A 26,281-nucleotide genomic window follows, 5' to 3' on the forward strand; every position below is an offset into this window, starting at 1 on the left:
AATATTTCAATTCATATTTCACGATCATTTGGTGCATGTTTGTTAATATTGATAAAAAATCACTGAAGAAAAAAAATTAAATCTGAAGAGCCAAAAACGACTCCGTTAAGTAAGAGTCGCTTTTAGAAAAAGAGCCGGAAATCCCATGACTCGTTTGATAAACCCGTCCTCTTGAATGCGACCAGTAGGGGTCAGTAATGTTTTCACATTACTCGATAATAAGTAACAATGGGCGTTATTTTCACGCATTTAAAAAAATAAATTCTTAGTCTATCAAGTCCAACTGCCAGGAAACACACTAATGGATATCATTTCAAGCATTTTCAAGCGCTTCACCAAAAATTCAAGCATTTTACCGACCTTGAAAACACAACATTAAAATTCAGGCATTTTCAAGGATTTCAAGCACCCATACAAACCGTACATAACAAGGAACAATAAAACACAGACTCAATAAATGTACAAGTTATTTTAATTGCCCATTAGCTGAGAACAGAAACAGACATCCATAACATTCCACGTGTAAGTCCTTAGAAGTCGAACGAGGTTGAACGTTACGGAGCGTCCTTGAACGCAACGCATGCTGTTATTGTACAAGACAAATAAATAGCATGACTGTAAACGTGCCGTGTTGCTTACTCAGCATTCAAGCTCGGAAATTAGATAAAGGCTCTTTGCTTCATCGCGCTTAAACCTCGATTCCACCTTTTGTTTCCGGATGCTTTCTCGTATTTGTCGCCCGTCCTGCTGCTACGTCAAACTCCACAGATTGAACCGGAAATTGAAAATGACACAGAAAATGCTATCTTTGATGCTCCGCGGATCCAACCGGTCATTTGGAATGACACAAAGATGGACGACCGTTTTGGACAAACGCAAAACATAAACAAAATCGGTATGTGGTGGGAAACGAAGGTAATAAATTAAACAATTAAAAAAGGGGACAAACCAAAAATCTGGCGAGAACATACAACTGGTAACTCAAGATGAGTTGTCAGAATGATTCACTTGGAGAGGAACTCAACAGCCACAAAACCGTTTTCGCTAACCCTTTACTGACTCTGCCAACACATTATTTTGAAAAGCATCACTAGGAATTCATCAAACACAGGACCCGCCTCCAGGGACTGTGACATCATCACTTTAATTGGAGAAGCGCAAACAGCTTTCTACTCCTCTTCTACCTGCGTTCCAAGTGCCTACAAGTTCCCCTCTTGGAGAGGGGGTCACACGGGCGAGGACTAAGATGGCCGATTGGGGTCCCCAGGCTTAAAGCGTGGTCACCCCGGAGCGACAAGGCTTGGAAAGGCTGTGGCGCTCTCCGTCCCTGTCGTTCGGAAGAGAAAACTGCCGTGGAGTCCACGGCCAGAAGGGATAGGACCCTGGCTAAGTTAATCTACCTGTGAGGCCCATGTGCCTACAAGCTCCCCTCTTGGGAAGGGGGTTACATGGGCCAGGACTATGATGGCCAATTGAGGTCCCCAGGCTTAAAGCCTGGTCACCCCGGAGCGGCAAGGCTTGGAAAGGCTGTGGCGCTCTCCGTCCCTGTCGTTCGGATGAGAAAAACTGCCGTGGAGTCCACAGCCAGAAGGGATAGGACCCTGGCTTAGATAATCTACCTGTGAGGCCATGTTCCGTCTGTCACACCCCCCCACTCCCGAGGGCCCATCTTTGTTTTTTTTTTAGTATTCCATGTGGGCAAACAACGAAATGAATCCTCTATCATGAAACGCAAATCTTTCATTACACCCCTGGAGAGTCTGGTCACTTTTTGTGACTGAATTGTGGGTCTTTCGAGGTGTTGGCAGTGTTTGGAAAAAGATAAACGGAAATGGTTTTGTGGCAGCGTAGTTCCTCTACACAGTCCGGTGATTGAAAACTGCCAGCTCGCGACTCCAACAATTCACGAGAAAATCCGCCACGGCTTTAAAAGCTGAACTGGACGCATGCAAAGACATCCTGTCGCGTCCCTACCGGATCCTGGTGAACAGATTGAGGACCGAGACGGATTCCTGGGAAGCAAAGAGCGGGTGAAGAAATTGAATTTTGAAACGGGGAAAGACGAGGTACCTTCGTGGATCTCATTTTGCTAAAGACGTTCCAGAAGCGTAGAGTTTCGTCTCCCGCTCCCGTCACGATGGCCTCGCCGTCGGGGGACATGGCCTAAGCGTGCGGCAGCGTTCGACTCATTGTTTTGTCAAGAAACCGAGACGGGACGAGAAATACTGACCAGGTAGAGAACTCTGTAGGAGTGTCCTGTGAGTTTGGCCACCTGAGTCAGGGAAGGATACTTCCAGACCAGGATTTGGTTTTGGGAATAACCGTGAGTGCTGACCTGAGGGGGGAAAAAAAACGGGAAACATGGGCAAACTTTTGAAGTATTTGGCAAATTGATGCTAAACAGAATCGTGCCACAAAACATGAATTCACTTCAAAAGCTCACTTTCCCTCCATTGAATGCTTTCCGTGTTTTCTTCCGCCGTGGTTATTTGATTTCTTTGACTATGCAAAAAGCATCCTTTTTCCTCCCTTTTTTACCCAGCTTTTCGTGGTTTTTGATTCCCTTGCTATGCAAAAAGCACCCTTTTTACCCAGATTTTCACAAAGAAAGACTAAAAGAAGGGGGAAAAAGGAAAACAGGAATAAACAGAAAAGTAGGGGAAAAGTATACAAAAAAAGGAAAACGGAGAAAAAGAAAAAAGGAAAGAATCGAGGTGAATTAATTTTTTTCATTTTTCTTTTTGTCTTATGCCTTTTTAAAATTTTCTTTTTTTCTTCTTCCATCCATCCATTATCTGCATGGCTTATCCTCAGTAGGGTTGCGGGGGTGCTGGAGCCCATCCCAGTTATCTCCGGGCAGTGGACACCATGAACAGTATGCCAGGGCACACAGGGACAGACAATTCGCTCGCTTGTTCACACCCAGGGACAATTTGGACCGGAGTGCCCGGTGGAAAACCCACGCAAGCACAGGGAGAACATGCGAACTCCACACAGGAAGGTTTGATCTCATGACCTCAGAACTGTGCCGCACACATGCTAACCACTTTATTTTCTTCTAATTGTCCTTTTTTCTTTTCATTTTTTTTCCTTATTTCTCTTCCTAGTCACTTTGAGGCTCCGTATTTTCTTTTTTTCCGTTGTGCTTTTAGCACTCGTTTTCGGTGGCACGACCGAATAAAGCGAATCCAGTGGAAAAAAATTTTACACTGTCCCTTGAACTTTCATATTAGGATGGAGGCCTCAATCTGTCATCCCAGGGGCCGCAGTTGGTCCCCAGGCCGTGAGTTTGAGAACCCCGCTTTAATATGTGACAAAAGCAAAGGACTTAATGTCGTCACTACAAAATTTGTCTTCCCAGAAAAACACAAAAGCCATTGTACGACAAAAACATGAACAGAACAGGCCTACTCTAAATTTGGGAACAAAATGTTGTTCTTTTAAGATCGACCAGATGATGAAGGTGCTGTATCCGAGTCCGACCTGGACACTTCGCCAGCTACAGGTAACCATGGAAACCAATTCTACCCGATTTCTTTTGGGGGAAGCATAACCCTGTCCCCCTCAAAAAAATTACCCTGAAGATGGATGCAAAAACAAGACTGGCACCATTTTCTGTGGTGTGTCTTGGGCAAGTACAGCCTGTCAACACCCATCCCTCTCCAGGCCAACAAATGTCCATCCGGTCTCGTACCGGGGACTTCTTGCGTGTGAGGCTAGAGTCAAGAACACGCTCCCAGTCACCAAACATTCATTCCACTTAGCTCTTCCCATCCTGACAACGCACAAGAAGTTGCCATGCAACCCTTCATCAGCAAAGAAGCTCGACAGAATACACTGGTTTACCCCCTCTGCATCATGTGGTTTGACCCCACCTGATTTTCAACATTTGCTTTACACAACTTACCAGTTCATTGGTGTGCTTGGACCAGGCCAGGTTGCACACCTGAGAGCCAGTGTCGGTGCACTGCAGGGGCTGCCCGGTCAGAGTGTTCCAGAAGCGGATGCAGCGGTCGGCCGTGCCCCCCCCGGAAGCCAGCAGGCCGTGCTGGTGGGGGGACCAGGCGATGGCCTTCACTGCCGCTAGGTGCTCCGTGTACTGCTGCACGGGGAGGACGCTGGAGTGGTTCCACACCAGTAACTGCAAACGCCACAAATGTCAGAAATTGGACATCATCGGTGACAGCAATGGGGGGGAACATCAGTGAGTGTTTCGTCCGCCACGATGCGTTGATTTCTGGGCTATGCGGAAGAACGTTGTTGTAGATTAATAGAGTCGGAACTTGACATAATGAGGAGACGTTTGTTTAAGACAGGAAATTCCAGGCTTGTTTCTCCCGAGTTTAGATGTCAGTGTTATTATTAGTAACACTCGCCTTGGTTTGGAACAGCTTGCTAACTAATAACAAGCTGTCAGGAATTTGGCTGTGACAGGCCGACTCCAACGATTTTCTTGGAAATTGTGTAACTTTGGAGAATCGAAAGAGGACGAAAACATTCAGAGAAAAAAACTGTCAATTCCTGGAGGCGTGCGCTTTTGGGAAAAATAAGTGCGTCATCGCGAGGGGAAGCACTAAACAACATGTGATATGGCTGAGGTGATGTTTTTGCCCCGGAGGGTATAAGAACGCTGATTGTCTCTTAAACGAATGAGAATGTTGTTTGGACACTGACGAAGATCAATAAACAACTCTCCCTCTCCTGCCAAGATTCCTCTGCACATTGTTTATATTTCTGAGGCATATTTCGCGGGCTGCTCCGAAAACGTGGGAACCGAGCGCCGCGAGTGAATTCATGATTCGAAGGTTCGCAAATGGTAATCTATACTTAAACCACAACCAAACTCGGTTTTGGTCCCGCTGTTATATAAAATACACACACTTGTATGGTTGTAAGACGGTGTTTGTGCCGAGAAATCCAATTTGTATGTGCGTGTGAGTGAAAATTTACACAGTACATTAGGCCTCTGCGAGTGTCTTTTGCTAGGTTTTGATAGATAGATACTTTCTTCATCCCTGTGGGGAAATTCACACTTCCAGCAGTATCCTTTTGTTGTTTTTTTAACAGATTAACAGGATGGCCTCGGGGTGCTGTGTTTGTAGTTTAGCAACAGCGGAGTGGATGACGTCACACGCTAGGCCAAAAGTTCGACGTCCCTGCAGCCGATGGAAATCTTTGTGCCCAGGGTTACACCACCTTGATTCACGTAAATAGCGAGTCCACCTCCTCTCCGCTTCCTGCAGGCTTTTGTGTCTCTGTCTGTCCTAACACCGCTGAAGCCGGGTAGCTCCAGGTAGCTCCGGTTAGCTCCACGTTAGCGTCCGGGATGCTAGACGCGAGCCACGTTTCAGTAAAACACAGCAACTGCCCTCCCTGTACGCTTTGATGTTTTTCACCAGCACAGCGAGTTCCTTGGTCTTATTTGGTAGAGAGTTCACATTTCCCATGATTACGGACGGTACCGAAGGCTTATAACGCCGCTAGCCGCTTAGCTAGCTCCGGTTCTCCATCCACGATAGGGCCCCCTCATCACGCCGGCACGAGAATTCTTCAGGGCAAGGAGTCGATTCCTCGAATAAACGCATTATTGTGCGTTAAAACCCATAACCATGGGATAGAAAGTCATCCAAAGTGTTGTTGTCAAACGGGACGAAAAACGCCAAAGATAGAAGCAGACACTTAAAACAATAAATCACAAAAAGAGCAAAATAACACAGAGCCGCTAGAAAGGCTGCCCCTTGCAGCGGCGTCTATGATAAAAACTGCAACTTTCAACCACTGACCACTCCAAGCAGCCGAATCCAATCTTCTATCCCCCTGGTATTGGCAGGCCAAAAAGGCTTGCGAATAGATAAATAATGCCATGGTGGGTCCTTTTTGGAACCCCACCTCCACGAAAGCCCCATATTAAGCCCGACAAAAGGAAGAATTCCTCCGTTTACCTTGTTATCGTTGCCGCCAGACGCTAAGAGCTGATGGTCGGTGCTCCACTTGAGACCGCAGACTTCCTGCCTGTGTCCCTGGAGTCGGCGTTCCGACTGGAGAGGCGGGGCTCGGATGTCCCGCTGCAGGATCACCCGATCCCGACTCCCCGAAGAGAGCTGGTCGGCGTTCCACGCCAAAGCGCCTTCATGCAAAAAAACGTACCGTAAGAAAAAAGATTGGCGAGACAGAAGTTAAAGCTTAACTTCCAGATAAGAAACTGAAGTGAGGTATAATAGTCAATACAACAAACTGACATTCTATGCAATCCCCTTGCAGGTGTTCAATTTTAAAAACTGAAAAAACATCACTTCCTATGGTCCAAGATCAGGGGTCAGCCACCTATGACATGCGTGCCAGCAGTTGCACGCGTGGGGTTAACCCGTGGCACGCAAGCGCACGGTAAAAAAATAATCTTTGAATTAAAAACGTTTTTTTAAAATGCGCATTTTTACCTAAAATGTAGACATTTTCAGATGCGCGCCCTGTTTAGAGGCTTTACGGCAGCGCCCTTCCTCCTCTGCTCGGTGTGTGAGTGTGTGTCTGCGCGGCGCCGAGGAGAGGAGGTGTTTTAACCCAGCCACAGAAACACCGGCGCGAAAAATAAACAAATCAAGACAGCTACTCCAGCGAAAAAATCTCGTTTGTGCGGACAGACGACCACTATGTGCAAAAAAAATGACCGTGCTGTTGGTGCACTATGCCTTAAGAGCGTTGTACCTGCGCATCAAGTGTCAAACATTATTATGAGATGAAACATGAACGTGAATTCAAGGATGAGTCTGACAAGGCGTAGACCACAGGTGTGAAACAGGCGGCCCGCGGGCCAGATCAGGCCCGCAAAGGGATTGAATCCGGCCCGCGAGACAACACTCAGAGAAGCGCAAGAGAAAAACGAGCTGCAGGTTGAAATATGTCCACTTGATGTTGCCAAAGCCAGGTGCCTCGAACAAAGACACTGTACTTGTATTTATTTCTCTCGCTCTCTTTTCTTTCTTTCTTTCTTTCTCTTTTTTGTTTCTGTCTTTCTGCCTTTCTTTGTTTCTGTTGTTCTTTCTTTCCTTCTTGCTTTCTCTCTTTCTTTTTTTGTTTCTGTCTTTCTATCTTTCTTTGTTTCTGTCTTTCTTCCTTTCCTTCTTTCTCTATGTCTTTCTTTCTTTTCTTCTTTCTTTATTTCTTTCTTTCTTTCTTTCTTCTCTTTTCCACCCCTTTTCTCCCACTCTGTCTCTTTCACTTTCTGTGTCTCTCTTTTTCTCTTCCTTTGTTGCTCTTTGTCTCTTTCTCTTTCTGTGTCTTTTAACCTCTTTTGATCTTACTTCCTTTTTTCCTTTATTCTCTTCTCTCTTTCTTTATACCCTTTGCGCTTTCGTTTCTCTTTTCTCTCCTTCTGTTTTTCTATTTCTCTTTGGATTTCTTTCTTCCTCTCCCTTTCTTTTCCCCCTCTCTCATGATTTTTTATCTTTTGTTTCTCATGGTCTCTCCCTCTCTCTCTTTTTCTTTCTTTGTCCCGCCCTCTCTCCTTTTCCCTCTCTCTTTCTCTTATTTCTTTATCTCTCTTTTTCTTTCTCTTGAATCTACTCGTCCGGCCCCCGAGAGAATGTTTGTTCTATCGTGTGGCCCCCGAGTTCAAATGAGTTTGACACCCCTGGCGTAGACAATCTGTTCTATAGCCGCCCAATATTAAGTACATTTTCTAAAAGTAGGACCCAAACAAACTTATTCTCTTAACCTGTGCTTATCTGGGATTTCTGTTGCCCCAAAGCATTGTGGGACTTGTAGTCCAGAGACTAACGAGACGCAAACGCATGCTTTCTCGCTAAAAAGCCTCATGTGTATTCGTGGACTCCTCCGGGACATTTGTATATTATTTTCTGAAATCTACCCGATTTCTTTTCAGGTAGAAACAAGCCAGTATTTTGTTCAATTTTGGTTAGTAACATGAACAAAACTATCCTTTAATTAATGTCAAAAGTGATTTAGAGACGTTTACGGCCATACCACCAGGTGCTGTAAATAGGTCATTTGGCTCACGCTCTGCTGTGACAGCACTGACGATCGTGAAAATGAATTTCCAAAATGGGACTCCAATAATTAAATAAAAAAGTTGTATTTGTGTAATGAATTCTCTTGTGCTCGCCCTCTTGAAAAGATTGCTCATAAACAATATAGGTAAATGGTCTGCATTTCTATAGCGCTTTTCAAGTCACAGTAGACCTCCCAAAGCTCTTTACAATGTGCTTCACGCTTACCAATTCACACACACACTCATACACCAATCGGGAGTCAGCCATACAAGGCGCCTACCTACTTATTGGAGGCATTAAGGATTCAGTGTCTTGCCCAAGGACACTATTCTAAAGGTTTTGTTGTGGATTATTGGAGTCGAAGCTTGACCTAAGGAGAACGCATTAGTTTAAAACGGGAAATTCCCGGCTTGTTTCTCCAGAGTGTAAATGTCAGCGAATGTTATTAATAATCGGCCTGGGCTGCCAAGGAATAACATTCTTCTTTGCCAAGTTCTTCTTGGAGGGGAACATGCGGTCAAGCCGACCCAAACAGTTCTTGGAAATTGGGTAATTGGGAAAATCAAAAGAGGACAAAACATTCCGTCTGGTAGCGTGCATTTTGAGATAAACACGTTCGTCATCGCGAGGGGGACGGGCGAAAGTAACACGAGATGCTGTATTAGGATATAAAAAGCCAATTGTCTTGAAGACGAATGAGACCTCTGTTTTGTACGCTGATGAAAATAATTTAACGAGCTCTCCCTCTCACCCCAAGACTCCTCTGCATCTTGTTTTACATATTTTGGGGGATATTGCTCGGGCTGCTCCACGATAGTTTTGGCGTAGCTTATCAGTAAGTATCAAGCCTCTGGGAATGATTCAGTATGATAAATCACCATTAGATGGTTGGAGTGGCTTTTGGACGAGTAGGTATTTATCCAAGGAACCTAGGCATAGAAAAAAAATCTGCGAGGCGCCGGGGGCACCAAGCTCAAACTGCGAAATGTCGAGGGAATACTGTAAATAATAGGGGGCCTAAAATTGACCTCTGTGGGACACTTATTTTCACTCACCCACTCTGGCCGTGTGTCCCTCGAGTGCAGAGAGCTTCTTCCCCGCGGCGGCATCCCAGATTTGGACGTAGCCTTTATGGGTCCCCACGGCAACGAGGTTACCCTACAATTCAAAACAAGCCCGGAAGGCAGGTCAGAGCTGAAAAACATCTTCAAGTTGACATTTCTCAAGGTTTGGGTGAAAAAACAAAACATGTCCTTAGCGATGGATTAACTATAGAAAATGTCCCTATTTTCTCGTTTCGCTTGTCCATACGACTGAATCTTAAGAGAAAAAAACCCTTACCCTTTCCGACCAGCCCACCGATGTGACAGAGTCTCCTTCAACAGAGAGATCACACAGACGCGTCACCTGGGAGGACAGAAATGGCATTATAGAAAAAATGGCGGACACAACAAATGGTAAATGGTCTTCACAATGTGCTTCACACTTACCCATTTATATACACACACACACACACACACACACACCAATAGGGAGTCAGCCTCCAAACGTTTTGAGGATAATCAAGATGCTAAATGGTCTGCATTTCTATAGCACTTTAAGTCAATGAAGACCCCCCAAAGCGCTTTACAATGTGCTTCACACTTACCCATTCACACACACACTCACACACCAATAGGGAGTCAGCCTCCAAACGTTTTGAGGATAATCAAGATGCTAAATGGTAAATGGTAAACGGTCTGCATTTCCATTGCGCTTTTCAAGTCACGGAAGACCTCCCAAAGCGCTTTACAATGTGCTTCACACTTTTCCATTCACACACACACACACACTCACACCCCAATAGGGAGTCAGCCTCCAAATGTTTTGAGGATAATCAAGATGCGAAATGGTAAATGGTCTGCATTTCTATAGCGCTTTTCAAGTCAATGAAGACCTCCAAAAGCGCTTTACTATGTGCTTCACACTTAGTCTGGGATGTACTCTGGTACTGGGAATCTTGTGGACAGATTGTTCCACCTCAGCTGGGGGAGGTCATCCAATGTACTCCTGGGTCTCTTGGTTGCCCTTCTGATTAGTTTTCTCCTTGTTCATGCCCAAACTTAAGCGTGACAGCCCGATCTTGGCGGGTGTCTAATGGATTTATGCCCTCTCCATTTTGATATTATTGCTCACACATTGCTCCAGGAGATTAATAAATATTACAAAATTTCTGGTATTCCATTCCTGCTTTGAACCTTTCCACAACTTGAACTGGATTTGGTCAGATCTGATGTGAGCGGCTAGCAGGGAGAAGCTACAGAAAAAGGCCAGTAAAACACTACCAGAGCAAACCAGAACCATAGCCTGCAACCGAGCGGCTAACACGAGTGGCTAGAGAAGGAAACCCTGGAAAAGTTGCAAGTTGACAAGCCCCAGACCCTTGATAATAATTACCATGCATCCCTAATGTTGGTGAGTAAAGTAAATATATGAAACGCATAGTGCAGTTCTCATGAGGACAAATATTTGATTTCAAAATGTCAAAACACATCAGATTATTAAAAAAAAAAAAAATTCATTCAATCGTTCCAAAACATGAAACTATTGCAGTTAGAAGAAATCAGCTATTGGTTTGTTCAGTGGAATGTCAAATATGTGGTTTTTAGTAAGGGACCACAGATATCACTCCAGAAAAAATGTTTTTTTTTCTCTTCTTAATATCTCTGAATAATCAGATTTGAATAATGGCAAGCTTTAAATTTTTAGTATGTTTTTTTCACATTTGAAATGTTTTGTTGGCCACCTATTGGCCCGGTTATTCTCCTATGTGACACATTTAAACAAATATGCTGGTTAGTACAATCAAATCATTACGCATAAAGCAAATATTTTTTTTAACCCAAATATATGTAGCAAATGTCAAGTCATGTTTATTTGTGACGCCATTTATCACAAAGAGTCTCAAAGTGCTGCACAGACCACAGATTATTGTAAACCATCGACTACAATGACACCATCCCCTGATCTAAAACCTACATGAGGACCAGGTAAAACTCAAAAACCTCAACATGAGGAAAATGAAGAAACCTTGAGAAAGGAGCGCACATGAGGTCATCGCCCTTCAAGGATGACCAGGATGCAATGGATGCTGCATTAACAAACAATAAAATAAAAATAATTCGATCTAAAATTAAATAAATGTGTCATTAATTAATCACATTGTATATGAAGATTTTCAAAAAACATTATATATTTTTGTATTGAATTGATTATTTATTTGTATACTTTGCTTACTATTTTGACAATTGATACGTTAATTAGCTGGGATGGGCTCCAGCACCCCCGCGACCCTACTGAGGATCAGCGTTGCAGATAATGGATGGATGGATTAGTTAATTACCGTAAGTCATGATCTGTTTTAAAAAATCATATCTATGAGATAGGGTTTTTTCTTATTATTTGACTAAGTAGTGTTTTTTTTTTCAAGGATTGAAATACTGTAATTTCACCCCACTAAAAGATGCTATAGTTATCAACACAGCCCCGAAAATCAATGGCTAATCTCTGTCCAGTCTGGATGACATTGCCGGTTTGCGATACCGCAACAGAGCCAACAATATTGTGAACGACTCCTCTCACCCCGGCCACCAACTCTTTGACCTACAGGTCCCTTAAAACAAGAACAAAGAGGCTCAGAGAAAGTTTTTCTCCAAGGCGATCACCACCCTACAAACAAGCATGCAACAATAAAAAATATATATCTCGCCAGTTGTATCGTTTCTGTCTTTGCACTCTGATTCATTGCATAATTGTTACCAAGGAAATTGCACTTACAACTGGGACTGGTCTTCAAGCACTACTTTGTCAATATTTTTGCTTATTTATCATGACAATCTCTCATCTCATTTTTCTGTTTTCGGCCTTTAATACGCGTTTATGTCGTTTGTCCTGGAGTGCCATGACTAATCTTGGTGCAAGCAATGTCTACTACATTGTCATCAATGACAATAAAGAATATTTTATAGAACATATTTTCAGGACCTTAAGTCACCCCAGATTAAGGTCGGTGGTTCGCGCCCCGGCCGAGTCATTCCTAAGACTTAAAAAGTGGTCGGCGGCGCCCTCTGTTGGCTGCGGCTGCATCGGCTCGCTACAACGGGTCAGGTGCAATCGACATTTCGTTCTGTGTACATTGTTACACAGAATGACAATACAAGGAAATTATTATATTATTATTATTATTATTATTATTATTATAAGTCACACCAGCCCAAGAAATGCACTATTAAGAAGGAAAAACCATATATACGTCACATTTTTGGGGACATATATTTGACAAAATCCAAAACAAAAAAGCCCCGTGCCAAAGGAGCGGGGAAGGTATCGCAAACGCAGCAGCTGAGGTTAGATTTGCAATGGCGGCTGGACCACGCTGGCATCAAGGGGGGGACTGGTGCCCTAGCTGGCTGCTGCCAGGCCCCGAGGCGGCTATGAACATGACCACGTGGGGTTTGCACTGGAGGGGAATGGGTACAGGGCCTCAGGGCCTTCTGGGGAACAAGCAGAATGCATTCCCCGGTACAGTCTGACCCAGGTGTACTTGAAATCATTCAACCACAAAGGGTTAAACCTACACTTTGCCGTCCCAAAGTTACGACGGTGGGTTTATTGACTGACTGTACGTAAAGCTGCATTTTTAAAACGGACACACTGAGGAGATCATTTCTTCCTTATACCATGAGGCTCTTTAACTCCACCCGGGGGAGTAAAAGCCCACATGAAACCCCACCCCCAGATTTGCATATTACCGTGTGTATTTTCCATAGTAGTATTTAAATATCAACACGTTATATTGGGTGTTTCTGTATTATATTCTTTTATTTTATTATGTTATTTTTCAACACAAGGATACTGCTGGAAGTGTGAATTTCCCTATGGGGATGAATAAACCATCAATTGCATCTATTTATCTATGGTATCTATCTATCATTTATCCTTCAGAGATTGATTACTTTTTATACAATCAATAACTCTTTCACGCAGATAAGACAGGAAAAAAATGACGACATTTGCGAGTTGAATTCAAAACTTTTTCTTTAAAACCTTGGAGGGACCCTATGCGATTTACACACTGGGACTCAATGATTTCTTCAATGATTTAAGCACTTTGCTGCCATCTTGTGGCCCTCAACCGCAGTGACACACACCTGGCTGGTGCAGGCGCTCCACAGGTAAACGCACGTCCCCAATCCCACGCTGAGCACGTTGAGAGAGGACCAGTCCACCAGGTTGAGGTAGAAATCATCCTGGAGCTCGGGAGCATCCAGAACTTTAAAAGGGATTTTGGAGATCTTGCGCATGGGTTTCCGTGGCGACCGCAGCAACTTCTGACTGCAAAAAAGCAAAGATGGGTGAGATCAAACCCATTTCATCTTGAAATGAAAAGGGGACGGGAGTGTTACCTGTTGCTACTGACAGGTGATAAAGAATAAGGCGACACTGCATTTCCATCTTCCTCAAGAGACCTCTTAGTACTCACAGAATACTACAAGACACAAACAGAAGTTAAAGGGACAACCCAATTCTAAAAAATGCAAAACGTGAGAAAACAGTACATGTTTTTATCATAATGTCTATAGATTTCATCTGTATATTCCAATTATAATCCGAGATGATACATTTAAAAGAAAGCTTGTCTCATCTTTGACTTCCTGGGCTGTGACGTCATCAGAGTAACACTGGCACCCTCGCAAGCCCGTCACCATATTGGTTTACGTGTTACCTAATTGAATAGGTTACAATCTTATTTGTTGGTGATAGGAATGAGTGGAGAGGTGTTGTAAAAAGATAGTGGAATGTTTGGACGCGTTCTAAGGGATGGGCAGGGCACCTGTATGACGCGGCAGGGGTAAACCAGTGAAAGCTGTCGGGTCCTGCTGTTGAACAGAAGAGTGTGTTGTGTCACCCTGACCCGAGTGACATGGTGACAAGACTTTTAATGTAATTAACCCAGCCGAAGCTGCCTGCTTAAGAGGGCAACCCGGGACCGATCGCTGGGAAGGTGGGAGGTTGGCTGACCGAAAACATGCAGTATGCAGCCAGAATACCCGAGAACCAACAACAAAAATTAGATGTGGTAACAAACGAGAAACAAGCTAGATTTTTTTTTTAAGGACAGCAAGCTAACCAGCTAGCCGACTGATGACGGGGCTAACATAGACCCCATAAAAAAAAGAAAACTGGAAAAAACAGAAGCCTTCTGCACACGACGATAACGGGGAGTAAGCCAGGCAATATCTACATTTATGAAATGAAATGAACTGCATTTATATAGCGCTTTTCAAGTCAATGACTTCCCAAAGCGCTTTACATTGTGCTTCACATTTCCCAATAGCGGCCTTGCAGCCTGTTTATTGGCGGTATTAGGGGTTCAGTGTCTTACCCAAGGACACTTCGACATGCAACACGGACAAGCCGGGATTCGAACTGGGATCCCTTAATCCTAAAACGATCTACCTCCTGAGCTACTGCCGCCCCAAATTTACAATATACCACAAAAGAAAAGCCAATAATTCCTACCTAAACGACTGCAAAGGGAAAAAAGGAACGCACACTATAACGGCAGCAGGAAAACTTGCCTCAGGTAAGTCGGACAAAACAGTCAAAAGTCCCACAGGGGACACAGTAAGCAAAGTTACAATATCTCCAAGCAGAAATGAGCGTTGGCAATTGCTGTTTACTAGTCTGTTTTGGACATGTGTCATTTGGTATTTCAAGTGTCTTGTCCTTCGTCCGGTGACATCACAGCTCATAGATATATGCCAAATCGGTCAACTTTGAGACTTAATTTCCCGAGGTCCCCGGCGCATTCAATATTTTGCAACATATACGTATGATTGTGGGAAGGAACACTACACATTCTGTGCTTAATTGAAAAAAATAAATATTTTATAACCCCTATGAGCTTGAATGCGAGTTAAAAAAAAGTAACAGGATTACCTTAAACAGGCTCCTTCTGGTGGGCGTGGTGGGTTGAAGACGGCGGTCTTCGGACTGAGGGTCTTGGACTTTGTCGATCCCGGCTCCGAGAAGCTCGTTCTTTAGCAGCGCCGAGTAGGCCAGCCCGTCCGCTGATTCATAATGACAATTATTATTCTATTCTAAGCATGGCGGGCAAATGACTGACAATTTGCTCTGGTGTTTGGAAACTCACAAACAGAACAAAAATGATGGATGGCGACCATCTGCAGTCGATAATAATGTTGTGATGGTACTTTGCACTGTTCCATGACCACAGTTGTAGTTAATGGCTTGCATTTTCAATTATAGCTCGAAAAAAGGGGAAAAAATGCATGGGTTGATAGAACTGAGGAGATTATTTCTTCCTCATGCCATGAGGCTCTTTAACTCCACCCGGGGGAGTAAAAGCCCACATGAAACTGCACCCCCGCATTTGCATATTACCCTATTCTTATTCAAGTGTTTTTTTTCCGTAGCACTATTTAAATACTCTATATCAACACGTTATATTGGGTATTTTTGTATTCTATATCTTTATTATTTTATTTTTCAAAACAAGGATACTGCTGGAAGTGTGAATTTCCCTACGGGGATGAAGAAAGTATCTATCTATCCATCTTTTATTTTAATAAATCAAATACAAGTTGGAGTAGTAATAATCCATGTGAAGTAAACATTAAAAACAGATAAATAAACACAAAAGTGCTTTTAAAATTAAATTTACTCACACATTTTATAGAGCGGAAAATCACGTCAGCTCCCTTAGGTAAAATAAATCCACATTTCTTGCCCTATGAGTATTTGATAAATGCATGTTTATTTAATAGATCATGTATTTTTGCTCGTTATTCAAATAAAAATATCTTTTTTAATGAGTTAGCTTTTTCTAACCACTACAACGTGCTAAACTAATACAAATTGTTCCTTTTAAAAATAAGTTACCGTATTTTCCGCACTATAAGGCGCACCTAAAAGTCTTAATTTTTTTCAAAATCTGACCACGCGCCTTATAATACAGTGCGCCTTATATATGGATAAATATTAAGTCGCAAGGTCTTGCAACTTACGCAACTGCCGCCGACTCGATTTTCCCCCGAACGTGGAGTAGTCCGCGGTGTATGCTGGGATTTATATACCGGCGTTTCATTGGCTCACTAATGTGTCAATCATCATTTGAATTGATCGCTATTGGCTAAAGTTATTCGGAGCCTCGGATTGGCTAGAGGGCCCAAACAAACCCTGAAATTGGCCGAAAAAGATGTGTCAATCATCCGTTAACTCGATCGCTATTGGCTGAAGTTATTTGGAGCCTCGGATAGGCTAGAGGGCCAAAACAAACCCTGCAATTGGCCGAAAAAGATGACTGAATAGCAAGCTTGCTAAACTACGCCATAAAGAAGCATGTTTCATTAGTCTGTATTTGTAAACATTTGACTCTCCTGGATTGACTACACTCACGGTTGTAAGAAGATCATGATTGCGTATCATTATTGAACGTGAGAACTTAGGTGAGCTATGCGGCTTTATATTTTCCCGGTATCTTGTTTTAGAACGATCTTGATGTTGCTGTGATGATTTGATTGAATTCAACTCAATTCCAAGTGTTTATTGTCATATGCACAGTAAAGTTGCGAGCGAAAAAGAAAATAGAAACTAAGGAATGGTTGGCATTTCTTGAATCCCAAGACTTTAACCTTCCGAATGATATTTGAAACGATGCATTTGAGTGACATTGTACAGACACCGCATCCGCACGTGTCTACGACACGTATTTGCTTCTTTGCAAGCTTTGGGAATGTTAAGGGGGTAATCAGTTGGACTGAATCATCTGACTGTTTTGTCGACGTTCCCATTGTAGCGCCTTATAATCCGGTGCGCCTAATGTATGGAAGATATAGGACCAAAAACTATTTTTTGGGGGTGCGCCCTATAACCCGGTGCGCCCTATAGTGCGGAAAATACGGTACTCTTGAGCTACCCTTGTTTTCCTTGGGGCTAACTGGTTCCTCCTGCCACGTGTGTTTTGAACCAAATAAGTTAGAAAATAAGGGACAGTATGTAATATTTAGTGGCTGCTAATGTTACAAAAAACTTTCATCCAGTAAAAACGAACCAAAGATTTGACATGAATCATCATACCAATGTCAATTTTTATAGAAAAAAAAAGACATTTGTATTGGAATCCCCACTTAAGTTGGCCCCATATTTGTCCGGCAAACTGCCATGTATCTCTGGCCCTTGCTCGTACCAGAAAACACAGTGCCATCTACAGGTCAAATATTACAAATTGGGGCTTTAACAACAATGAGAGCCATATTGTGGATTTTTCTGTTGATACTGAAGAAATGCCTAATAGCATAGCATTGATTCATCATTTTCACCACAAAAAATAGATGCCTTGTGTAATGCTGATCTGAAAATCTGTGGTTTGGGGAAAAAAAAAAAAAAAAGTAATTATTTACCTTTGCTGCTGTCTGCCGTGCCATCTTTGGACTTCCTGTTCTGATTGTGCGACTTTTCAATTTCCTACAGCAGAGACACACAAAAACGTTAACGCCGGCGAGATTGTGACTCAAGTAGAGTCGCAACAACAAATCGATTAAAATGGATTCGTCGTGTTGCGTGATTTATGAACCACTAAGGATTTTAAATCAATGCAAATAAGAGCATTGTGTTGTGAAGGGTTGTAGTACAAGTTTGGTCAGGCAGAGAGTGCCTTGAGACAGTTATTCTAAAGAAAGTATCTTACATTAAAAAATACATACATTTTTTAAAATATTGCATCACAAGAAATTGGCACACTACACAGTAAACAATTTTCAAAGTAACAAAGTGTTGCAGAAATACTTGAAAAAAAAGAACTAAAAGAACTGGAAATAAATTAAAAAAGTAAAAAGAAAAAAAATTAGGGAGCACGGTGGCGCAGTGGTTAGCGCGTGTGCGGCACAGTTCTGAGGTCATGAGATGGAACCTCCTGTGTGGAGTTTGCATGTTCTCCCCATGCTTGCGTGGGTTTTCTCCGGGCACTCCGGTTTCCTCCCACATTCCAAAAACATGCATGTCAGGTGGATTGGCCTAACCAAATTGTCCCTAGGTGGGAATAAGCGAGTAAATTGTCTGTCTCTGTGTGCCCTGCGACTGGCTGGCAACCAGTAGAGGGCGTCCCCTGCCCACAGCTCGAAGATAGCTGGGATGGGCTCCAGCACCCCCGCGACCCTACTGAGGATAAGCGGTGCAGATAATGGATGGATGAAAAATAATAATAATGATGACGTGTTGAACTCAATACAAGGAGGAGATTCATAAGCATATTATACATCATTTGCACATTGGGAATGTATATCATCCATCCATCCACACATATATATCATTTTTTTGTGTGGATATAATTTTTTGCCGCACATAAAATTAAATCTATTGCTCTTTCTTCGTGTAATCTTTGGATAAGGTGTTAAAAAAAGCATCTTACATATTTGCAGGTGTATAGCATGCATTTGTATACATTTTATTTTATTGTTATTTGACAAACACTTGGACTTTTTTATCGACTATATAATAGAGTATTCTTTTGTTTTGTGCACCGTTTTCTATCTGTCATAAACTTCAATATGTTAATAAAGAGGACACTGAAAATGTGTTTTTTTAAAATTCAGATGAATCAAACAAAAATCAATGTATCGATGACTGGACTCACGTTGATGCGGTGGAAGTTGACGCTCCAATTGGCGCCGGCCCGCGAAGGAATGAAACGGTCGCCGTGTTTGCTGGGCGAAGAGAGCGGAGAACTGACCGGAGAGAGAGCTCGCAACGCGGTGGCAGATTTCTACAATGGACAAAAAAGAGCAGACTTGTCATAAAAGTTTTAAAAAGTATTATTTGAAAACCTTTTGAAGACTAAAGGCTGGAATCGTAATGTTAAGCCAGGAGATGGCGGCAGAGAATAACACATGATTATATATATATAATGGTTTATGATTCAAAACATTTCTTCGAAGCGCTCGAATAAACTCTTCTTTTTTCATCTTTGGGGGCTTTGGGTTGGCGTCGGGACTCTACTAGAAGCAAGCTTTTTCTTACTTTCACCATTATTTAACTTTCATTATTTGAAGGACACCTTTAACGACGCAATCCGCTTTTAAACATGGAATTTACCCAAGTTTAACACTAATTCCTAAGGGACAAAAAATATGCATCGAATAAATAAATGACTAATAAAATTATTCAACCCCACCCCTACATTTGCATATTACCATATTCTTATTACAGTGTGTGGACAATTCATGATATCCACTACACATCATCATCTCCAAACAGAAGAGCAGCTTCAGCGACAGACAGCTGTCACAGACTTGTTCCACGGACAGACTAAAGAGATCATTTCTTCCTCATGCCATGAGGCTCTTTAACTCCACCAGGGGGAGTAAAAGCCCACATGAAACCACACCCCCACAATTGCATATTACCCTATTCTTATTACAGTGTGTATTTTTGTAGCACTATTTAAATACTCCATAGTAAAACGTTATATTGGGTATTTTTGTATTCTATATCTTTTATCTCATTATTTTATTTTGTAACACAAGGATACTACTGGAAGTGTGAATTTCCCTACGGGGATGAATAAAGTATCTATCTATCTGTCTCTCTATTTTCTGTAATGCAATGAAAAAACACAAATATCATAAATTCCGGATTCATTTCAAATCAACTGCAGTCTTGTATTGTTTTAATATTGCAGATAATGGAGATAACTAAAATAGCCCATCCTAAAATATTGGAATTTCTCAAAAAAATAGAAAATATTAAAAGACTTGAAATCTTTCAGTTGATTTGGAATAAAAGTGATCTTTTTTTTTTAACAAAAAAGAGCACTTTTTAATTTTCCGTCAAACTAAACAAGAAGCTTTACTCCGGCCGAGCATCCCTTAAATTAAATCTGGGCGACGTGCAGCAAACGAAAGTGAAACGGAACAAAATGGCACCGAAAAGAAAATCAAATTCTGCAGATTATAAGATGCAAATAGTAAAGGATTGGGCGTCTGACGTAAGGGAGGTGGAAGGAGGAAGCCGTGCAACTTTTACTCAAACGCCAAGGAGGAAAATGTCATTTTGCCACAGTTTCCCGAACCCCAAGTTTTAATTAGTAAGACTTATTTTTACCATTTAACATACAATCATTATTCTTGTATTTTTACATTTCTTTGGTGGGCTGGAATAAAAAACTTCCAGGCAGCATATGGCCTGGGACTGTGGTTTGGCCACCACTCGACTAGGACGACGCTGACTTGGAATATTTCAGTTGATTTGGAATGAATATGATCTCTATCCATCCATCCATTGTCTTCTGCTTATCCGAGGTCGGGTCGCGGGGGCAGCAGCCTTAAAAGGGAAGCCCAGACATCCCTATCCCCAGCCACCTCCTCCAGCTTATCCGACGGGATCCCGAGGCGTTCCCAAGCCATCCGAGAGACATAGTCTCTTCAGCGTGTCCTGGGTCGCCCCCGGGGCCTCCTGTCGGCGGGACATGCCCGGAACACCTCCTGAGGGAGGCCTCCAGGTGGCATCCTTATGAGATGCCCGAGCCACCTTAACTGGCTGCTCTCAATGCGGAGGAGCAGTGGCTCTACAGAGTCCCTCCCGGATGACTGAGCTTCTCACCTTATCTGTAAGGGAAAACCCAGACACCCTGCAGAGGAAACTCATTTTGGCGACTTGTATCCGGGATCGTGTTCTTTCGGTCATAACCCAAAGTTCATGACCATAGGTGAGGGTAGGAACATAGATGAATATGATCTTTTTTTCCCCCTTTTTCTTTATTTTTCTTTTACACAAGAGGGTACTTACTGTAGTACTTTTTTATACCATTGATTATACTGTTATTATTATTGCTATTAATATTATTATTTTTGTTGTCTTGAAAAAAAAAGTATTTGGTGGGGTTGAAAAACCTGCCAGGCAGCATTGTGGCCTGGGGGCCTTGGTTTAGCCACCTCAGGCCTAGGACGACGCTGAATTCAATGTTGGTGATGGTGGTGGTAGTATACGAGGTTATTTTAGTCGTTAAGGAATAAGGGTTGACACCATGGTAAATGTTAAAGAACAAATGGTGCATTTGTCTGTGGCGTTAACAAATTGATGGTGTCTTCCAAAGGCCTCAAGTGTCGAGTTCTGCCCAGTGTTCCTTCTCAAAAGAAGGACGTCGCAAACACTCACGGCCTGCCTTATGTAAATCGCGCCTTAAAACCATATTAGGTGGGGCTCAAAATCCATAGAATCAGGTCCAATTCGATAATGTGTCACGTAAAACACGTACTCACCACGGGGCTGGCATTGGCATTGTGGATGTTGAGTTGTCTTAAGAGCCTGGACTCGTAGTCCTGATCCATAATGCCTTCAAGAAAAAGTCAAAATAAAAAAAAATCATCATTTTCCACATTTCTCAACTTCTCATCAAATTAATTCCGTGCCATAATTTAATGCGTGTAAGATAAATGTATGGGAGTATATCAAGCTTAGTATACTGAACACCTATAGTGCTTGATCTTTTAATCAGTTCTTAAAGTGGCAGTATGCAATAATTCATCACACAGAGGTCTGGGACAATAATTTCAAAAGTTGACACCAGCCCCTTTTTATCCTCCAAAAACCTGCAATTGGAACCATGCACAGGGTAGGATATCGCGATCATACTCATATTTTATTCCTGCAGTCCAAATGATTAAAATTGGATACGTAGTAAAAATTTTCACTGCACAACTGCTATTTAAGGTCAACAAAAACATAGTACCAGAAAACATCCAAAGATTATTCATTCGGAAAGAGGGAAATTATAATTTAAGGGGCTGTCGGAAATTCATAATCCCAAAGGTGAGAACCACCAGGAAAAGTCTGTGTGTGTCTGTGTGTGGAGTCAAACTTGGGAACAATTTTCAAGAGGAGATCAAACAATGTTCAACTATTCACGTGTTCAAATTTGAATACAAAAAAACATTACTGGCGGAATACAGAGATGAAGAAAATGGGGTAATACGAGAGATTGGGAAGAGTGCGTCTAGAACTATGGTTAACTTTGTTGTTATTGTTGCTATTGTTATATCATAACTGTTATTATTAATATTATTACTATTGGGTATTATCATTGGTGTATTAAATAGGGAAGATGAAGGGGTAGGGAAGATAAGAATTTGCTTCTGACTACCTCTTTTCGAACATATTAGGTCACATTCTTTTGTTGTTGAGTTATTGTTTTTGTTCTGTTTTTATTCTAATGTTCGAATAAAGTTTTCATTCATTCATTGATTGAAGGTCAGTTGTAGGTTTCAGTGGATCTGAAGCACTGGAAAAAACAGAAGCCCGAAGGATACCACTCTACAAAATTCCAAAGCCAACTACTTCCATATTTTCTAGGGTGAGCGTGAATAAAAAGCTTTTAATTCCCACAAGCTGGATACACTCAGAGCGACTGAAAAGAGCCAATAGCTGGAGTTGGTGGAAGCACTTCACTTTAGAGGCTAGCTAGAGAATCTACTAAAAAGGCCAGTAAAAGATGATCAGATTTTGTCAAGAAACACGGAACTTACTGATGTTAGCTTACACGACTAAGTGTGGAAGAAGGAAGCAAGCGTTATTTATCAAGAGCTGCTAACAATAACAGATTGGTAAGAACCATAGCCTAAAGCCAAGTGCTTAACATGAGTGTCTCGAGAAGGAAACAGTGGAAAAAGGGTCAAAGAGGACACGTGTCAGATGCTGACTTGGGGAACTCAGCGACGTTCAGCTGTGGAAGGCAAGTGAAACTAAAAGACGAAGCAAGCGCAGCAAACGATAACAATAGCTGCTAAGGGCGAGCTGAAGTCTGCAGACAAATAGCTGGAGAAGGAAACAGTAGAAAAAAGCAACACGTCTGATTCAAAGGTCTTAGAGACATCTACCTGCATGAACATTTGCAAAACGTTCATGACACTGAAGAACAAAGCCGATAACTATAATGGCTATTAGAGAACAATAGTCTACGGCCAGGTTGCTAACATGAGTGTCTAGAGAAGGAAACAGTGGAAAAAGGGTCAAAGATGACAAGTTTTGGATGCTGACTCGGGGAACTCAGCGACATTCAGCTGTGGAAGCCAAGTGACGCTAAAGGAGGAAGCAAGGGCATCTAACGATAACAATTGCTGCTATGGTCGAGCCAAAGTCTGCAGAAAAGTGGAAAACATGATTGGCTGGAGATGGAAACAGTGGAAAGGGGGAAACATGCCTGGATCAAAGGTCTTAGTGAAATTTACCGGCATGAGCATCTGCAAAACGTTCATGACACTGAAGAACAAAGCCGATAACTATAATGGCTATTAGAGAACAATAGTCTACGGCCAGGTTGCTAACATGAGTGTCTAGAGAAGGAAACAGTGGAAAAAGGGTCAAAGATGACAAGTGTCAAATGCTGACTCGGGGAACTCAGCGACGTTCAGCTGTGGAAGCCAAGTGACACTGAGGGACGAGGTTCATGACACTGAAGAACGAAGCCGATAACAATAATAGCCATTACAGAACAATAGTCTACGGCCAAGTTGCTAAGATGAGTGGCTAGAGAAAGAAACAGTGATAAAAACGAAAAATTGAATAACGGGACTAAGCAATCATTAATCGAAGACCAAGGTTGTGGATAGATACAAATCTTGCATAATAATGGGGATCTAAACTATCACATTACACAAGACTTGATAATGATTCAAAAATTTGGAAATAATGTTCATTTAATTTTTAGTCCGTGATTGTATAATGTTAAATGAAGGCCGCCGAAACTTGTCAACTTCGGTTGAATTACTTCAAAATAAAATGTAAAAATGATACGGTCGTTTGTGATATGTTATTTCTTTATAATACAACTCTTTATGATATCAAAATGTATTACTTGTTGATAAAATGTCGCAAAAAATGCAAGAAACTAAAGGAGAGATAACAACATTCGCCATTTGATTTGTTTTTGTTGCCTTCCAAAGTCATTTAGCTCAACACTGGACACAATTGCGTAGTTTTAATATTTGGGAAAGCGTTAAAAAAAGAAAAAGGCACATAAAACGATAACATTTAAAAGAACGTGACGTCATAGTTGTCAAAATATCGAAACAATCTCTCGCTGCTAATTTGAAAAAGCTAAAGCTAGCTATGCTAGCTGTCTCCAAACTTGCCCACTAAGGTCATTTATTCGCCACATTTCGACATAAACTCACCAGTCATGACGAAATAAAATCCTCCGATCCCACAGCCGGCACCAAGACTACTTTTTCAGTGCCAGTTTTGATGAGAATTTGCGTTTGTTTGTTTGGAACAATTGAGAAAGGATTTCCTCCTTTCACTAAGCGCTTCGAGACGCCGCCGCTGAGGATCACGGGATATGTGACGTCATTAATTTTGAACGGTGCATTTCCCGTTGCTAGGGAAACTGTTTCTCACCATTAAAATGTCGATTCATTTCCCACGGAAAATAATATAATAATATGTATATAGTGTGATACAATCGTCGTCATTCTATTTAAGATCCCCACTAAAATAATAATAATTCAAATTTGGCATTGTACCCTGTGTGATACACGCGTGACTTAACCACGTGACGACACCATGACGGACGGCGGTAAACGTTGAACTAGTAAACAGTAAACAACAACAAAATATCTATACTAGTCAAAACCTTCGGCAATGACTTGTCAAACGTATATTGTGCAGCTGTCAGATGAGGTGGCTCACCTTGTCAGACCGCGCAAAAAGGTCTGTTTAGAGAAACGAAGGTTGAATAGTAAATGTTCTGCATTTATATAGCGCTTTTCAAGTCACTGAAGACCTCCCAAAGCGCTTTACAATGTGCTTCACACTTATCCATTTACAAACACACTCACGTTCCAATAGGGAGTCAGCCTCTAAGCGTTTTGAGGATAATCAAGATGCTAAATGGTCTGCATTTCTATAGCGCTTTTCAAGTCTGTGAAGACCTCCCAAAGCGCTTTACAATGTGCTTCAGACTTACCCATTTACGCACACACTCACACATCAATAGGGAGTCAGCCTCCAAATGTTTTGAGGATAATCAAGATGCTAAATGGTAAATGGTCTGCATTTCTATAGCGCTTTTCAAGTCCGTGAAGACCTCCCAAAGCGCTTTACAATGTGCTTCACACTTTTCCATTCACACACACACACACACACACACACACACACACACACACACACACACACACACACACACACTCACACCCCAATAGGGAGTCAGCCTCCAAATGTTTTGAGGATAATCAAGATGCGAAATGGTAAATGGTCTGCATTTCTATAGCGCTTATCAAGTCAATGAAGAGCTCCCAAAGCCCTTTACAATGTCTTTCACACTTACCCATTCATACACACACTCACACACCAATAGAGAGTCCACCATGCAAGGCGCCTACCTGCTTATTGGCGGCATTATGGAAAGAAAAAGAAAGAAAAGGTGAGTGGGGGGAAAGGACAAGTAGAGGGAGAGATAAAGTACAAGAGAGAGAGAAATAAAGAAAGAGAGAAAGAAAGGGCGGAAGAGAGAAAGAAAGAGACAAAGCAAGAGAGAGAAAGAGAGACAAAAAGAGAGAAATAAAGAGAGGAATAGGAAGAGAGGAGAGGGATAGAAAAGGACAGGGAGAAAGAAGAAAAAGAGAGAGAGAATTATAGACAAAGTGTCAGAGAGAGGAAAAGAGAAAGAGATACAGATTAGCAATGCTAGCTACCAAGCGACACAGTACGCCTTCTGACATATTCCTACATTTAACCAAATCATCCAATCTGCCTGAATGCAGTCCACACCACCTGTTCCACTGTATTGTAAATTGAGTATCCCCATACACCAGTGCTGATCTAAAAGCTAATAAAAGTCTGGATGTTAACCAATTCCTTGTAGCTGGTTGGGTTATCAGCAGTGAGGGACCTCATTATTGCAAAGTCACGTTAGCTGTGTATGCTAATATGATTTATCCAGGGTGTCAAATCGACTCCAACTGAAAGCTGATCAAATTGTTAATAATTTTTATTTTAGCTACATTAGCTACATCGATTGTAGTTAGCGTGACTTGTTGTGGCTAATTTTTCGATTCCCTGCAGAATCTCACCCCCTCCAAACGAACATGATCTTATTTTATCGTTTTTATCGCACACATCAATATTCTTTAAAAGTGGTGTCCATAAGTTCAAAATATTCCACTTGTTGACGCCATCTGCTGGATGAAATCATCATTGCAGCCTCTGTAAAGCTGCTTGTC

At 42.1% G+C, this 26,281-nt stretch overlaps 1 protein-coding gene across 1 annotated transcript; it reads right to left on the reverse strand.

Moving 5' to 3' along the window:
* Positions 1-454: 454 nt before the first annotated feature.
* LOC148376813 (fizzy-related protein homolog) lies at positions 455-24,392 on the reverse strand. The gene is made up of 14 exons (XM_088350439.1): positions 24,236-24,392; positions 21,326-21,399; positions 18,703-18,831; positions 17,471-17,534; positions 14,988-15,118; positions 13,451-13,533; positions 13,196-13,379; positions 9,348-9,413; positions 9,062-9,164; positions 5,943-6,127; positions 3,908-4,141; positions 2,231-2,335; positions 2,071-2,163; positions 455-2,012 (listed from the first exon to the last, which is right to left on the reverse strand). Exons 1-14 carry the CDS (start codon positions 24,240-24,242, stop codon positions 1,971-1,973), a joined length of 1,500 nt encoding a protein of 499 aa, XP_088206565.1. The 5' UTR covers positions 24,243-24,392; the 3' UTR covers positions 455-1,970.
* Between the last annotated feature and the right edge of the window lie 1,889 nt (positions 24,393-26,281).

Source organism: Urocampus carinirostris, chromosome 1 (genome assembly GCF_059441175.1).
Source record: "Urocampus carinirostris isolate Australia breed hairy pipefish chromosome 1, RoL_Ucar_1.0, whole genome shotgun sequence".
NCBI classification, from domain to species: domain Eukaryota; kingdom Metazoa; phylum Chordata; class Actinopteri; order Syngnathiformes; family Syngnathidae; genus Urocampus; species Urocampus carinirostris.